This window comes from Vanellus vanellus (assembly GCF_965231255.1).
Source record: "Vanellus vanellus genome assembly, chromosome: Z".
NCBI classification, from domain to species: Eukaryota; Metazoa; Chordata; class Aves; order Charadriiformes; family Charadriidae; genus Vanellus; species Vanellus vanellus.
Window position 1 is genome coordinate 41709152 of NC_138908.1, and position 18044 is coordinate 41727195.

Consider the following 18044-nt stretch of genomic DNA (forward strand, 5'->3'; position numbering starts at 1 on the left):
TGGGGCCAGGGCAGCACCACAACAAACTTGGGATCAACTCATTTTCAAATATTTATCTTGACAGAAAGTTATACTGATACCACAGGTGACGTACCATTACAGTTTTTAAACCAGCAAACACGGAAAAAGAATGAAACACTGAGTAACCTTTCATGCCATTCATAAACCTGTAGGGAGTCTGAAAGAAATATGTTGTGGTGTTCCTCTGTGCAAAACACTGCAACTAGCGTACACATGAAAAATCTCACACGTCCCAGGCACAGACTGCAGCTTCAGTAGCTCAGAGAAATACCACATGTATATATCAGCTTAAGGTCCCACAGCATAACACATTATATCATTACATGATACACAGGGCCAAAGTCTGACTCAGCCTCAACTTGCCTGGACCTGTCTAATCATTGAAAAGAAAATGTAGTGTTGTATATGTAAATCAGGATTCAAACGTTGCTCTTGTATAGCTTAAAACTGATTTTTAGTTCTCTAAGCTGATATCCTTCCTTACAGATCTATTCACTATGTTTTGACAGCTAATTTAATTACTTTATAAATGTCAGTGTTGATTTTAGGAAAAGACTGGAAGCATTAGTGGAAAACGGAAGCTCTGAACATAGCAGAAGCGATATGTTTAAGATGTAATTGCTTTTTAGATATAGAATGCATCTTTACTAAGATTTTGCTGAACCTCAAATAGTTGTGTTGGAGTTGGCAATAAGAAAACAGAAAGTTCCAGGAAGAGGTAAGAGAGAGTAAGGACCCTTTCATATTAATGCCAGTCAGCATGTAAGGAAAACACCATGCAGATCCCCTATTTTCACTAAGCAACACCTATAGGTGTTAATGGACTAGTGAAGTGAAGAAAAGACTGAGCTGTGGGATAGAATATAGTCACAGCTGCAATCAGACCAAAGAGCAGACTCAGCTACTGAAAAGAGAGGAGAATTTCCCGAACTGCCTAACATATAGAAGGGTTACCCAAGAAGTACATAACCAGAGTTATGCTGAGTTACACTTCTTCAGTTTATTAGAACTAGTTCAAACGAGGCCTCAAAATCGGAAAAAAAAGAAAACCAACCTGCTTTCCAGTTTGCTCCCATCCTTTATGAAACAGGACCTAATCTGTATGGAAATCCTCCGCAGCCAGGCCCTAGCAGCTACTGCAATCAAGTCACATCGTCAAGAAAAGAGCATTCCCCGTTTATCGTTTTGGTCATTGCTTCCTTTGCAGAAAATAAACACAGTAAAACAGTTCTGATGCTGTGTAAATGTTCAAGGTGAAAAGAAAGAATATATTCTCCAGCTTTAACCGTAAATTTTAAACCAATATCTAATACAACACTATGTTATTCCTAGGTACTTATTAATTAAATTTCAGGTTATTTGCTTTCATTATAAGTTTATCTTCCTAGCTTATACTTTTCTATCCTTAAAAACAAGGCCAAAACAATGCAGAACAAGGAAAAGGAACACAATGAAAAGTAATTATCTGGTTTAATTTTGCACATTGAGCCAGAGAGTATTCTATAACACATAGTTCAATTGCTCCCAGTCTTGATGCTTTTGAAGAGTGGCTACTTGCAAAGTAGAAGGAAACTGTTGAGTTTTAGGAAGTGTAGTATTCGGCAGCTTGTCACAGCCAATACAAATTCTGTACACAACACATGCATGTTCATTTTGCAGCTCAGAAGAAAAAACGCATTACTTTAAGTATCTAAGTGCCTGACATCAGAAGCTTGAAAACAGCATAAATTGCCATTAGTACACAAAATTCTTTTCATTCATAAAATTATTCACTTTCAAAAATTGAACAAAACTTATGCAACAGACCAATGACAGAATTCTCTTCTCTGGAAGTGTTGTTTTTTAGTAAAAGACAATAGTTTAAAGTAAAACTACTAGTAAACCAAGTTGGGTAGAAAAATAATAAAATTACACCAAATTCAAAATGAGGTATCTTTTGGCACACAGATTTTGTATTGCAATGGATGACACTAACAAAATTATATTTAACCTTACGTGTTAAGTATGTTCTCACACAATTTTTGCTGTACAGGACATCGAATTAGAACTCAAATGCAGTTATGCTGAAACTAGGAATTTCAGTTATAGCTGACATTACCCACTGGATGTCTTAGTTACAATGGAGATTATTGTACATGTATGTCATCTTCCCCTTAAACTGAGGTCCTTGACAAATTCTGTGACTATAATAAACCTTTCTTTCTGTGGATAAAATTTTAGGAAGTAATGTTCTATGAGAGCTAGGAATAAAAGCTTTCAGCCCTGCAGGGAAGTACCTGGGGATACCAGTGGATGAAAAGCTGGACGTGAGCCAGCAATGTGCACTCGCAGCCCAGAAAGCCAATCATATACTGCATCAAACGGAGTGAGACCAGCAGGCCGAAAGAAGTGATTCTCCCCCTCTGCTGTGTCCTGGTGAGACCCCCACCTGGAGTCCTGCATCCAGATCTGGGGTCCCCAGTACAAAACATGGACCTGTTACAGCAGGTCCAGAGCAGGACCACAAAAATGGTCAGAGGGCTGGAATACCTCCCCTGTAAGGAAAGTCTGAGAGAGCTGAGGTTGTTCAGCCTGGAGAAGAGAAGGCTCTTGGGAGACTGTATTGCAGCTTTTAATATATAAAGGGGGCTTATGAAAAAGATGGAGAAAGATTTTTTACCGGGCTCTGTAGTGACAGGACAAGGAGTAAGAGTTTTAAACTGAAATAGGGTAGATTTAGATTGGATTTTACAAAGAAGTTGTTTACGATGAGGGCGTTGAGACACTGGAAGCTTTCCTAGAGAAGCTGTGGATGCCCCATCCTGAGAATATTCAAGGTCAGGTTGGACAGGGCTTTGAAAAAGCTGATCTAGCGAAAGATGTGCCTGCATGTGGCACAGGGTGGGACTAAATGATCTTTGAAGGTCCCTTGCAACCAAAGCCACTGTATGATTCTATGAAAATTAGATTCACAGAGGTCCAAAGTCAAATTGGGGAACACTAGTTTGATCCTCTGTATACCATTGATTTTGTATTTTCCATGGCTTAATTGTTACAGTAATTTTTTAATTAAAATGTTAACCTGGATTTAAAGATCGCTAGTGACCGAGAATTTATTAGTGTGTTGTGAGCTGTCCCATGGTTACTCTTGCTGAAAAACAGGCCTTTTGTTTCTAGTTCAAATCTGTGAATTTAAGTTTTGGTCTTCTGCCTTACGTTTGTCTGCTGCAGTAAAAAATCTTGTCTCTAGACTGATTTTTAATTGATAAACATTGACGAGAAAATGGACCTGTTCAATGTTCAACAAACTTAAAAATGCATGTTTTCTATTTATGCTATTGGTTTTCTTCTGAATGTTCCCCAGTTTATCTGCATCACTCTTATCTGTGAACAGCAGAAATCTTTCAAGTAAGACTAACAGCAATGCTAAATAAGTACTAATATAACTTCTCTTCAAGTTCTTTTCTCTGTTCAAGTACCTTCTGTTTATATATCCAACAATTCTGACATTAGAATTTGCACTGGGAACTTTTATTAAATTATGTTTGCATCCCTAGGTTTTCTTAAAGATGCAAGTCCCTTAATAGACACCTTCATTCTATAAACACAACAGTTGTGATTTCTATTCCTACGATTTTCAGTGGATCATATTAGACTACAAGACAACTCTAGAAACAGAATTTCAAGCAATGCTAAATCAGGGGTCTTACAGAATTTTATTACATCAATACCAACACATCATAAACCAAATTCATAATTTCACTAAAAGAAAGTTTGGTAGGGTAGTTTCAGATAGCCTGATTTCTATAACCCCACTTTGATTGCCATTATTTTATCATATGTCAATATCTTCATAATAAAAAATAAATCACATCTTTCATTATTCCGTTTCAGAACAATGTCAAGGTTTTTTGGAGTTTTTTGAAACTTTCTCTTTGTTCCAAGACTGGAATAAATAACACACCTAGTATTTACAAATTCTCTTCTTTCAAAAGAATGAATGCCAAAAAGTTAAAAAGGGAAAGAAAACATCAAAAGCAGTATTTTTTATATGGAAGTCTTGAGGAGCGCATCCTTTGTTGCTTTTCTTTTTAAATATGACTGACTCTAGTGCCACTCTGCTGCACAAAACTGGACATAGCTTGCCTATAACAGAAAAGAAAGATATAAAGATAATTTCCCCTAACTGCACTCATAAGTTTAGGACTATTTAAATTTTCTACTTTGAGTCTAATTTGAGTCTAAATTCTCAAAGTCTCAAGTCTTTTTAGATTAAAAAGTATTGATTTATTAAACAAAAATTATATGTAAGACTAGATTTCTGAAACTCTACATTATATACACTTACACAATTATATATAAACAGGTTATAAATAGCAAGCAACATAACTTTTTGTCCAACAAACTCATTCCTGTACAACTTGGAAAATTCCAATAGATGTCCACAAAATCCTGTCATCTGAAACCATTAGTAGAAGACCTTTATAATAATTTTGCTGATAGTATTTGTTTACGCTGCTTAGTCCTTAAAATCTTATTTAATACACTGCTATATTATAAGACTGCTTAGCACAGAGTTTTCAGTCGCGTTGTTACCTGAATTTGGGAACAGGTAAAAGCTTATACTATGCTTGAAAAAAAAGCATCAGAATTGCTATAATTTCTATATATAAAGTTGTTGAAAATTATCTAAACTGAAAATCCCAAGGACTACAATTTCTTTGAAGAACAGAAAGTAAATGCAAACAACTATGTATGTGTTCACACTTTAAATATTGTAAAGAACTAAATGTGTTATTTGGTCTTAAGAATACAACCGATGACATTCATTTTCTAAATTAATCCTTCCCCTCTTGTAAAATCAAATCTCTTTTTAAGATGATGATTTATGTTCCACTGTTTCAACTACAACATACAATGTGTTCACCCTGAGGGCGTCTATGTCCGTGTATACTTTATTACAGTGAATATTTACTTTCAGCAAGACTATATGTAAATTAGTGGCTGTTGCTGTGGACTTGAAAATAAATATGTTGATTTAGAAGGTGAAATGGCATCTTAGGAAGGCTCTTCTGCTCTTTGTTTTATGTTTAGTTACTGGGAGCAACTACAGTAACAAATAAAAAAAAAATCATGATGATTTTGAAGTGCTTCTGGCCATCTATGTTTTCCAGTGTTTTCTATTCAGGTGGATAAAAATAGAGTTATTCTGATATCCACTTGTGATTTAGAGATTTTTGATCTTCAGAGCTGAAGACTGAGTAATACTTTTGTAGTGTAGGAAGGGGCAGTATCTGTGAAAAGAGAAAAAAGAAATACATCTCAGACTTCAGCTATGTAATGCAGCAGAAATAAATAGAGCCCTTAGCTAGAGACAGCCAGGTTTGTTTTTATTTCAAAGGTACTCCACGAGTGATCTCTGTGCTGTCTTTCAGAAAATCTGCTGGCCCATATTATACAGAAATTATTCCTTCTCCAGTCAGCTTTTCAAAAGTGGGTAATGGCATAATCTATACCACAGGACTTCAGAAGCAGGAAATACAAGAGTGATTCGTGATCCAACCTCATCATAAAAAACATGGAGATATGTTTTGTCTAGGAAGGCAGAAAAATGTATCCCTGAGCTGCTTTGCCCCAAAGGAGTATAAAGCTTGCCTGTGGCTGACTGGCCAAATGCAACTTTCAGGCAGCCTGGTAGCCATCACCTTAGACTCCACATTTCACAAGTATGTAAATACAACTCTATCACATATTTTGTGAGTATCTCTAAAGCCAAATTATGATTCCAGTTTTTCCTCCATCCCTTCTCTCCATTTTAGCTGTTGCTACCGTTTATCAGAATCTGGCACTTTTACAGCGGACTTCATTTTAGATGTAGACGGCTTGAATACTCAAATGTGCAGCTTATGGACATTAAGGAACAAAAGTCCAGTATCAGAACATGAAAAGTGTTCTGCAGCCGCATCCTGTGGCTTTTCTTTACATTTCTTTTTCACCAGGTCTTGTAGGACCACTATACAGACCACTTACCTGAAATGCAAGGAATTAAGGTACCATAAGAGTCATTCCACAAAAATTCATTTCTACACACAAACTCTCAAAGAGATTTAAACAGCCCCTATAAGGGTATATTGGCCCACAGGAGATTTTTCCCTTTGTTTCCTAATATGTTTTACTAAACAGGACTCAAGAGGTTGACAGTTACTAAATTACGGTAAATATAAGTCAGCATAGCAAAATAAAGTATTATGTAAACTTTCAGGTGCTGTGCAATACAGACAAAAGTAGTGACTTTACTACAATAATTTTACAGTGGTTAAACAATTAGTACATTGATACAGATACACTGTTAAAGAATGTCCTATCAATGCAAAGAGCATTTCATATATACCCTGTTTCATTTTGAGGAGGAGAAGAATTTCTGCAGGAATTCAAAATCACTCATGCTAATACTAAGAGTAGTAAGTAAATCTGGAGAATCAGAATAATCATTGCATACATTATCACTCAATTAAGGGTAATGCATGTACAAACACACCATTAATTCTGTATACATTTTTTCAATATCAAGTTTTTTAGCTAGGGCCCAAACTTTTAACATAACACATTCAACATTTCCGCCTTTAGTCTTATTTAATACCATAACAGACAATTACTGTTTAGGGTTATATTGCTTGTACTCTTAAAAATTAACCTTCCCAGTGTATGTTTGCATTTATATCCAAGATAGCAGGAAGTTTGCTGCAAGTTAACACATACCCCTTTCCTTTAGGTCTTCTATATATGCTTTCATAAACTCTTTCTCAAACTGCTCCCGATCACGCTCACTTTCTATAATTTCTTCAGTGTCTTCACAAACAATAGTTTCAACTGGGCTGTCCTTGAGACTTATAAATCTAGAGAGAGATTAACACAAGAATACATGCAACTGGCTTCTGAACATCATTGGCCAATATGAATGACATTTTACAAGATGTTACTACAGCCAGAAGGGGAAACATAAAGAACATCTACTCAATTTTTGCATTATAGCATTGTTAGGATTAATTGCTATTATTAGAAATAAAGATTTCAAATGGTACCTTCTCTGTACTCCACTTTCCACATAAAAATGATCAGATTCATCTCTTTCTTTTCATCTGTCTACATAAATCATTCTTTACAATAGCAGGTATGTTTATTTATTATGGAACTGCTGACAGACTACACTGTAATTTCACATCTGTTAATGAACAGTTTGAATTCCAATCTAACAGTTTTGCCAGTATAACTTAGCTGACTGTATGTATCTCAATTTTTTGGTTGTTTTTATTTTACTTCTCTTTTACAGTGCATGACTGAACATGCATTATGTCATATTTGCAGATTTCCTAAAACCACACATTGCAGGTGAAAAACTAGATGGTTACATAAACAACTCATAGAATGTGCAAATTAAGTGCACAGCATTCTGAAAATCTCTGATATTATCACTCCAAGAAGGAAAAAAATCAATAAAATTGTTACTTGCAAAAGAACAAATGTTCCCACAAATCATATGGCTTTTTAAAATCTCATCAACTGTTGTGAGTGTGTGGTGGGTTGACCTTGGCTGACCAGGTGTCCACCAAGCAGCTCTCGCCCACCTCCTCAGTGGGACAGGGGAAGAATATAAGATGAAAAACTCATAGATTGAGATAAAAACATGTTAATGAAGAAAAGCAAAAGCCATGTGTAGAAACAAAGCAAACCAGAAAAAGTTATTCTCTACTTCTCATCAACAGGTGATGTCCAGCCACTTCCTGGGAAGCAGACAGTACATCTAGCAGTTGCTTTGGAAGACAAACACCTTAATAACAAATGGCCCACCTCCCTTCTCCTTTCTTTTAGCTTTTATTGCTGAGCAAACGTCATACGTTATGGAATATCCCTTTAGTCAGTTTGAGTCAGATGTCCCAGCTATGTCCCCTCCAAGCTCTTGCTCATCCTCAGCCTACTGGCCACTCCTAGCAGCATGCTTTTGACAGCACGGAGCTTATCAACAGCCAACTGCCAGACTACTGGTCCCACTCTGGGGATGGCTTTGCAACTCCGGAGTTAGAGCAACTACAAACAACTATACACAGGAATAGCGGTTTAGGCAACAGATGCACAATGTGGGGAACCAGCAGATGAAAATCAGCAAGCTGCAGCTCCTCTGCAATTTTCAGTCTCTCTAGTGCCTCCTTAAGGGCTCTCATTGGGTCAGAATCTGACCAGCAGGTATGGTAGAAACTGGTGCTTGTGAAAGTATTTCTCCTGGGGGGTTCTACCTTATCTTCTTAAGAACATATTTCTTTCTCTTTCATGTTTACTTACTTTAAACCTGTGGTTGACTCACAGATGGCTGTGGGTAACTCAACCAGGTCATCACCACTGACAACCAGCAAACTGAGCTTTGTCATATTGACCAGAGCTCGTGGAAGGTAAGTCAACTTGTTTTTCTGTAGGAGAAGCGTCTGCAGTTGTTCTAACCTGTGAAAATGTAAAAGATAAAGATAACTTGAAATATTTATGTCAGAGAGGAATATCTATCCAAAATAGCAATATAGATTTAATCTTGTGTAAAAGAAGAACAATTATATACACCATCTTTGGCTTCTCAAAAATTACTTATACCACACTTTCAGAAATTGTAATCAACTTTAATGGAAATTTCCAGTCATGGTTCAACTTTATAGATATTAATAGCATACCTCTGACAAGTACTCAGAAGCATGCCAAGATATAAAAGGTTACAAAAATTTCTGTTCTTTCATACAGAAGATATGGACATACTATGATGTAAAGCCTCACCATGTGTATCCCAGAACTAATGAAAAATATAGGTCACCAGCTCACACCCTTGCCCATATGCAGGTTTATATGAACTAGATACATCTGTGCTCGGCAGTATATTCACATCTATTGTTTTTCACTAGTAATTAGTACTGTGGGGAGCAAGAGAAAGACCACCTCCTGGTCATGTGGCTCTTGCAAGTTGTCCCACTGAAATCAATTTAATGACAATATTTTGTGGAAGAATGCGTTGGGCTTCTTTTGCTTTATTTCCCCTGGCTTTTCCTAATGCAGTACTAATTTGTGGCTGAGCATTTATTCCTTGGAGTAGATAGAAGATGAAAAGCATAGCAAACTGATGAAACAAGTTTGTCTCATTTGACCAGAAAGGTCCGTTCCTAAAACAGCGTTGCAGGCTATTGCTTGTCAGGACCATATGGTTTGTTTGAATTCAGGAAAAGATATTAAGTAAGGCTTCAGTTTACTGCCAACTCATCTTTTTTAATCACAGACTTCATGGTAGTTCATTGAGGTTCTTTGACACTGCAGACATTGAAATCATGAGTCTGAATAAAAGTATCAGTCTACTGGGGGGCAGTATCCTGAAATTTTTTAGTCTTCAGAAGGCACATGAGTCCAAGAGATCTCAAAATTCAAAACCCAAAGTCAAACAAAGAAAACCTTATTTTGTGGTGTCTAATTATGATGCTTTAGTATCAAGGCTGGCAACTCAGTACAAAACAGAAAAGATGAAATGTGGAAAAGGAATATTTTGAAGACAGAGAAACATATATAGATTATGGGGGGGGAAATGACCCTTACATTGAGTGGGTATCCTTCTATAAAGTAAAAATATCATTTTAGAAACTCTTTGAAGACAACCAAATCTCTTCTCTGCTTAGATCCCCTGGAAAAAAATGGCAGGTTTATGCTGTTGTGGCTAGGGCATGTGAAATACTAATATAAATTAAGACTTCAGTCCTGCTGTCAGACAAATCTGTGATTACACAATGTCCCAGAAAAGTCTTTTTGCCCAGCAACAAAGGTCTTGCAAACATTAGGGTTGAATGAGTTTTCTGTGATGTTTCTTGCGCCTCAGGGATCTCCATTCCCAGATCAATAAACAACCCATATTTTTTTAATAAACTTTACTTAATATGTGTTATGTTTTACTTAGGGCTATGTAAAGTTCTGTAAACCAAGCTACAACAGGACTCCAGAGTGAATAAATAGGATCCAGAGATAAGAAAAGTTCTTTCTCAGGCTAGTAAGTCCCATTAAAGGGATCAGCATGTTTTTTTTTAAAACTAGTTCTAGTCAGCCTCTAAATTGAGAGATTGAGTATATACATATATATAATATATATATACATACACACACGCATATATTCTTCAGAGTAGGAGAGGAGGATTGTCAGTGTTGTTTTTGATCTTAGCAATATTTTTCTACTTTACTTCCAAAGCTTATCATCTGCTTTCGGTAACTTAAATCTGCTTTAGTTCATCTTTCCCTCCACCCCATCTACCCTCCAGAGATACTGCTGCCGATTCCAAATGGTGAGTCCTCTTTGCTGGAACTGGGGAAGAGTATGCCCCATGAACTTCCCAGATAACAATGCCTGGATATAATGATAAATCATCATGAATGCATCAGAAAACTTAATTAGTTAATTGAACAGTAAAGGCATTGACTGTGCAATCTGCAATCAATGAGGTAGAAAACGTATTTTCTATGACTTGTTCATGTGATTTTTCATTAATGGTATCCCTTGGAAGCTTGGTACTTTCTAGATTTGCTTTATAGTTCACAAGCCTGTCAGTGAATTAAAACATGAACTACCTGTCTATGTCTTCTGGGAGATCTTTCAGGTTGTTGCTGCTAATATCCAACCACTGCAAGTTAGACATCCGGAGCACACAAATTGGAATAGAATGGAACTTGTTTGCTGACACATCCACAACTGTGACTTGTTTCAGGTTGCTTAGCTAGAAAGAAGTGGTGCTTTATTTTAGTTACATTTTGCAAATACAAGCAGACATTTCATTCATCAAACATTCTTATTTTTCTCAAAACGCTTAGAAAAATAAGAATTGCATGACTTCTTTACGCAACTTTTTTCCAGCCTTATCTCTTAATCATCATTTTATAGGAAGAAGGATTTCAGAAATTACTACCTCCCAAAGTGTTCATTGCCTTTGTAACACTGTCATGGTATTGAATGAAATTTTCATTCTAAAACAACGTATAGATTCAGATAACACCAAGGCTAGAACCAGACAATGACTTGGTTCCTTCCTAGGTTATATATGAAGTAAGCTCTGAAGCAACAAAATGTAGTTTTTATAATTAAAAAATGCCAGGTTACCATTCTCAAAATCAGAGATTTTATAACTTGCATCAAAAATGCATAGATTTCCTTTGCTATAACTCTGTTATGTGCTGAGAGTGTATTGCTAGGAGACCTTTAGAAAAAGAAACTGCCAATTTAAGCTAACAGAAAATTTGGTTCAATATTTTTCAAAGATCTTTAAAAATACGTCTTCCATACTGCAAACTAGATACATAATAAGGTGCACTATAGCTTTTTATTGGAATACTTTTCAAAGGAATTACATTTTTAAGTAATAAACCTTTAGCACAATGAAGGTTAACTATAAATTTAAAATATACCTGTTAAAGAAATAAATGTTTTAAATAAAGCTCTCAGTGTACTGAATCAATTATTCACACTACCAGTGTCCATAAAACCATGCAGCTAGCTAAAGTGAATGTCAAAGGAGTATAAATATTAACCAAAAAATGTACTTTAGAATGGTAATTATGTCTCTGAGCTTCTAATCATATGCCACCATCACAATCTAGCTCTATAGATCCTGATACAGAAGAGAAAGGAGCAAAAAAATTTCATTGGTCTTTGCCTAAGGGTTTCTTCGAATGTAGAAAATAATTAGTAACCAAAAAACCCAAACCAAATATATTTTCCACTTCCAGACTGAGCAAAATGCAAGCAACAGCATAAATTATGAAAAAATTAGAAAGTAATAAAATATATTCTGAATCCTTGAGAAGTATTGTTTCATTCTTATTTACTAAGAATCACGTACTTTTTCATTATATTTTATTGCCAAACTTCTTCTTAGTGCAAAACTGTCAGACTTTCATCTTAATTTGACTCTTGCCATTTAAAATGCTTACATTCACAGGTTGGTGCTTTGTCAGAGCCACTTTGGTTCGGCATTTTGGGGGGGGTGGGGGGGTGTTGTTTGTTTGCAGAGTGGGGGGGGGGGGGGGTTGTGGGGGTTTTGTTTCATTTTTTTCTGGATATAACACCATATTCCTGCCATACCTTAAAATTTGGGGGAACATTTTCAGGGAGATTTACTGAAGTTATCATGTTACAAATGACTACACAATTAAGTTTACCTTTCAAAACCATACTAGATGTTCAGAGCTTCTCAATTCAAAGATATAATTTCTAAATTTGCCCTCTAGTACATTAAAACAGCCTTGGTGAGGCATTACCACGATAATGTCTTACTCCTGATTCAGAACAGGCAAGTACACATTTTATTCTGACACTTCTCACTTCCAAACCATTTTGTCATTTTGAGGACTGACTACTAGCAATGAACACTCACTCCTATACTGTAAATTTTCCAAATACTGAATCGTTTTTTCCAAGAAAACAGAAACTCCATTCAAACCAGGAAAACAGAGTCACTCTTCTCAATGAGAGAACAGAGAAAATAATTGGCACCATCTTTACACTGCATTTACTTTGTATTTTCAAATGATTGTCACAATTCCAAATTCCAAGCAAATATTTCAAGTTTCTCTGCACTCAGAACAATTTGCTACAGCTGCTGATACATCTCTCTCAAAAACCCTCCCAAAAGGAATTTATCAGGCGCAGAATAAACAATGTCCCATAGGCTTAAATGACACTCAAAAACGTTCTCAGACCATCCCCAAAGAAGAAAAGCCACAGTCTCTAAACACCAAGCAGCAGATTATTTTAAAATAAACCAATATCGCTGTTCACCCAAGTTCCTAAACACTTTGCTTTCATATGCAGTCACCTGTCATGTTGAAGCAATTTGGTAACATTAACACTAGGTGGTAAAATGATATTTCTTCAACAGCAGTAACTAGTTTTATTTGTTTTCCTGAAGGTGCTTCATTGCATTAAATATTAAAAGTAACATTAATATAGCAGTATTATTTTTTTAATAAACAGAGCTGTTTCTGTCATTTTTCCTATAGTATTAAAAATAGATTGGTTTAATACTTGATTAGATGAGAACCTACATTTTTCAGGAGTTCGTACTCCAGTAAAAATGTACCAACAAAATTTAAGGCCATGGATTCTCTTGATATAAAGTTTGGTTCAGCATGCCACAGAATATATGGAGCCATGATTATATAGTGTAAGCTGTAAGCCCTCAGTGTTTGTTCTTTTAGGGTAATATTTAATAAAACTTGTCCATTTTCTATAGTATGTTGAAACCTAATGGAGTTTTTATTTCATCTGTCTCTGATATGTTACCAACAAACACCTGTGATATACGATGCATCAGAAATTATGGCAGCTATGTATTATATTTTCTAAAGAAAAACCTGTGTATTTTATTTCTTCTTGAAGGACTGATGGATTTTTGCACCTTTTATAACATTTCATTTTCAAACAAGCATGGCTACCTTATCATTTTTACGTTATAGTTTATTTTTGCTCGATGTTGATTTTTGCTATTTTCCTCTATTATGCGACTTTGAATCAATCATTATATAGGCTTTATGCAAGTTCCATTTTAAAAAATAGCTATGTTTGATAGTCTAGCTACCTGGACCCACTTGTTGTGGTCCTTATGTTTAATCACTCTTGTCATGTTTATTTGACAAACTGCCCCATTTTGCTTATCTTAATAATTTTGTTCATAGAAGTAATCCAGACAACATTGTAGAACTCCACTGCTTCTCTTTCCCTCTGACAGTTAAACTTTCAGTTGAAAGAAAAGGACACCATGTCCTGGGCTGAACAAGTTATTTGATTAATGGTTGTGTTTTTATTTCTGTTCTGCTTTTTGTCATGAAAGGGATTTACTGATAAGGTCGCATCTTTATCTTGGGTTGCCTACTACTAAGCACCAACAAACAAAATGGTGTAAAGTCACATGAAGCCTGACCACAAAAATACTGTATTTTTCAATTACATGCAAACATTCAGTGACAGAAACAGCATCCCATCAAAGTCAGCGTATGACAGGACATACAAAGGATTAACGCGGAAATGTATATCAATGCATTACAAACGTGCTTTTGCCCAGAGATTTCAGACTTAACGAATCCAAAGAAAATTTGAACCACTTCAGTAGGATCACATTATCGCATATGTTGCCTCCCAGAACACATGGATTGGCACTCAGCATCTCGTTAGTTTGCTGAAAGCAGTACAGTCTATATGACAAAGGAGCACCTTAGCTGCAAACTGCACAGTTGCCCACTTAGATCTCATACATTCAACCCAAATCCCCAGCTTTTCTTTCACAGAGTTGTAAGCGTAACCTCTTCTATAACCTCATTGACATTCCTGGGGAAAAGCACCGATTAAAGAAACAGAGCACAAGCATCTCTAGAGGCAGAAGATATCTTTCATGGAGATACACCTGTATATTTATAGCCCAGTCCACCACTTGACTTCCAAACTGGACTCTTAAACTTGAGGAGGCAAAGGCATTTAACAGTCAACCCCACCCCTTCATAACAGGGTACTCATTCATGTATTTTGTGATACAACCCTCTGAAGCATAAAAATGCATGACTTCAAACAGCACTTCATGTGGCAGTAACATGATAAGCTAAATCCAAGAAATATATGTGGAAGCAATTCTTCACCCAAATGGCATTATCCTGATTTTGCAATGCTAAAAGCCTAAATCTTCTGCAGAGTTAATGCAGAAACAGACACTGTTATTCTGATGCCAGACTGTTTACTTGGAAGTTTAACATTATCCCCTTTCATCTTTGGAGCATTACCCTCATTCAAACACCTAATGTTTGAAGTCTAATAGAGTAACTACAGATATGACAATCTAAGCATAAAAAGTTCATAGAAAGGGACTTTGCTTTTTATTACAGCAGGTTTTTTGTACACATAAACCTCTCATCCGGTCTGCAAAGAAAAAGAAAGCTGGCTGTCTATGCAATATTCACAAAAATATTCAATTCACAGGTACTGATCATTCACAGGTGATTGAAGAACCATACAGCAATAAAAGCAGGACTATCTTCATACAGTTAAAATCCCTAAGAATGTGGATCATGTGTTTAAATTTAAGTATAGGAATTGTTCCAAGCCAACAGATGAGTCATGTGCATGAAATTAAGCACCCGATTAATTAATTCTGGGCTGAAGCCAAAACAAGTCTGCTGTCTCAAAAAATAAATTCAAGTTGATTAGTTACATTAAATTTTCATAGAATTACTGCTGCAGATACACACAGTCTGCATATATTACTGCACTTCTCCATCATAAAGTCATCTCATCTTCAAATCTCCAAAACTTGTAAATTAAGGACACACATTAGAAAGGAAAACTAGGCTTTACCAAAAGTCAGTTACAGGTTTCCCATCAACTTAAATGGATCTAGTATCTCGCTTTGGGTGTATACTCCTCACACATTTTAATTAAAACCATTAGAAGAGGAAGAGCAGCAATGTCAGTAGCATACAGGCATTAATTGACATCTCCAGAATGTTTGGCTAGGAAGTCTCTTTTGAATATACCAAATCCTGTTCCTTCACCAAGGGATGATCAAAATTGCTCACTTTCACAACAGAATAGGGATAAAGCCAAAACTTTTTTTTCATTTCTGCTCCGAGATGCCACAGCAATTGAAGAGATACTATTCAAACAGTGCTATCGTAATTATGATTTAAACACATACAACAATTATGTTTTGCCATGACAATACACTGTAGCCTGTGAAGTTACTCTTCGGATTTAAAAACTGAGTACATTCATTTAAGCTCGTTCTGAAACTCAGAGCAAATCACTATTTGCCAAAGTGGGGCAAGGGAAAAACATGTTAAAAGAGAAGGAAATTTTATTCTGTAGCAATTCAAAAAAGATATTATAAATGAAGGTGACAGCAAAAATAATTATAACACACTGGTTGATGGTTTTGTTTTGCATTGATAAAATGGTGACCATTGACTTGAACGGAAAAAAAATATCAGGGATATTTGAAGAGGTATCAGCAGAAGAGACTCAGGTAATGGCATAATATTGACAGAAGTACAATAAATAATAAGAAAAATGGTGTGAGAAAAACATTCAAGTGAAAGTAAGAATTTGGTCCTATTGCTTTAACTTATTACAGTAGCACCATTTTGATGATTGATGATGAAATCATCTTATTTTGTGTATATTGGTGCTGGGCAATGACAACAGCTTTCTGCACCAGACTGAACAGATATAGCCTGATAAACTTGGAAACAAGGCTTGTGTGGAACATCAGCCAGAAATCAGCTTGCTTAAAAATGTATTTGGAAGATGGAATATTAAGATGAAAAAGACATTCTGACTTAAGCAGTGGAGGGCTTCCTATGATACCAGGAATAAACATCTCCACATTTTTTTGCTTTACTAACACAAATGGTGGAAGCTCTTTTTGCCTTGGCACAGGGTAACCACTGTTACCACAAGATTCTCGCCTACTGTGCTGCTGAGCACCAGAGCACTTTGACTAATACCACTAATTGGCTGCCAAGCAGGAGAACCCTGCAACTTGGAACTGGATTTATCTGTTCTTGAAGCAGGAGTTTCATAAATAAAATCCTCAAATTTGGGCAAGTCATAATGGAGATAAGTCTGTGACATATCTGGTTTGGAATTAGAATCAAAGAATCAAAGAATCACAGAATCATAGAATCATAGAATGGTGTAGGTTGGAAAGGACCTTGAAGATCATTGAGTTCCAATGCCGCCCCTGTCATAGGCAGGGACGCCTCCCACTAGACCAGGTTGCCCAAGGAACACCTCCAGGGATGGGGCCTCAACAACCTCTCTGGGCAACCTGTTCCAGTGCCTCACTGCCCTCAAAGTGAAAAACTTCTTCCTAATGTTCAGTCTGAACCTGCCCTCTTCTAGTTTAAAGCCATTTGCCCTCGTCCTATCACTACATGTAAAAAGTCCTTCCCCAGCTCTCCTGTAGGCCCCCTTTAGGTACTGGAAGGCCGCAATAAGATCTCCCCGGAGCCTTCTCTTCTCCAGGCTGAACAGCCCCAACTCTTTCAGTCTTTCCTCATAGGAGAGGTGCTCCAGCCCTCAGATCATCCTTGTGGCTCTTCTCTGGACACGCTCCAACAGGTTCATGTCCTTCTTATGTTGGAGGCTCCAGACCTGGATGCAATACTCCAGGTGGGGTCTCACAAGACTGGAGTAGAGGGGCAGAATGACCTCCTTTGACCTGCTGGCCACATTTCTTTTGATGCAGCCCAGGATATGGTTGGCCTTGTGGGCTGTGATCGCACATTGCTGGCTCATGTTGAGCTTCTCGTTAGACCTTGTCTAGCTGATAAAACTGTTGCAAAATGTCTATCATCAAAATGATTTTTCTTTTAATGACACAAACTACATGTGCATGACACTGATAGTACACAAACTTACAACTGAGAATACTGTCAACAATTGAACACAACAGTTCACAGCTTTGTGGCTTGTCGGGATTACCGCAAATTTTCTCTCCCTCTTCTTCACTTTCTCATAGTGCTGTTTGATACATGTAGAGGGCGGGGGGCTATATACTTTCTTTGAGGTGGCAACAAACCTAACAGGTAAAATTTTGAATTCATCTCTTTCCAAAGGATTCTTTTCTTTCTATATTACAGCAATATTTCTAGGAGGCTTTATCTCTTGCTTTGATACAAACATGTTAAATTTGGAAATGCAGCTAATGTTAGTAAAAGACTCAGATATTAGAGAGATCATTTTCTGACCTGGACAAGAAAGCTGAGGAATGGCACATATGCTGTGCACACAGTGGGTGGGCCTACAAACCTCATCTGCTTTTTACTGGAAAGTTTTTAAAGTTTCTTTTCTTTCTTCCCCCCCCCCCCCCCCCCCCCCACTTGTACACTAGTGAAGCATTGTTTGTTTTTAAAAAAAAAATAAAATTGCCTGCATAGAAATTATCTGGCCAGGTCTCCACTGTAGCCAAGAGGCGCCTATATTTCAGGCAAGCTTCTAG

At 36.6% G+C, this 18044-nt stretch overlaps 1 protein-coding gene across 3 annotated transcripts in view; it reads right to left on the reverse strand.

Annotated features, from left to right (window-relative positions):
- Nucleotides 1-1049: 1049 nt before the first annotated feature.
- The window catches only part of LRRC2 (leucine rich repeat containing 2), a 71705-nt gene continuing 54710 nt past the window's right edge, over nt 1050-18044 (reverse strand). For all 3 annotated transcript variants that reach the window (XM_082497464.1, XM_082497463.1, XM_082497462.1), the window contains 4 exons: nt 10636-10781; nt 8338-8493; nt 6760-6896; nt 1050-5294 (listed from right to left, as the gene is read on the reverse strand). In XM_082497464.1, coding sequence (XP_082353590.1) covers nt 5245-5294; nt 6760-6896; nt 8338-8493; nt 10636-10781 — 489 coding nt within the window. In that variant the 3' untranslated portion in view covers nt 1050-5244. The remainder of the gene's footprint in view (nt 5295-6759; nt 6897-8337; nt 8494-10635; nt 10782-18044) is intronic.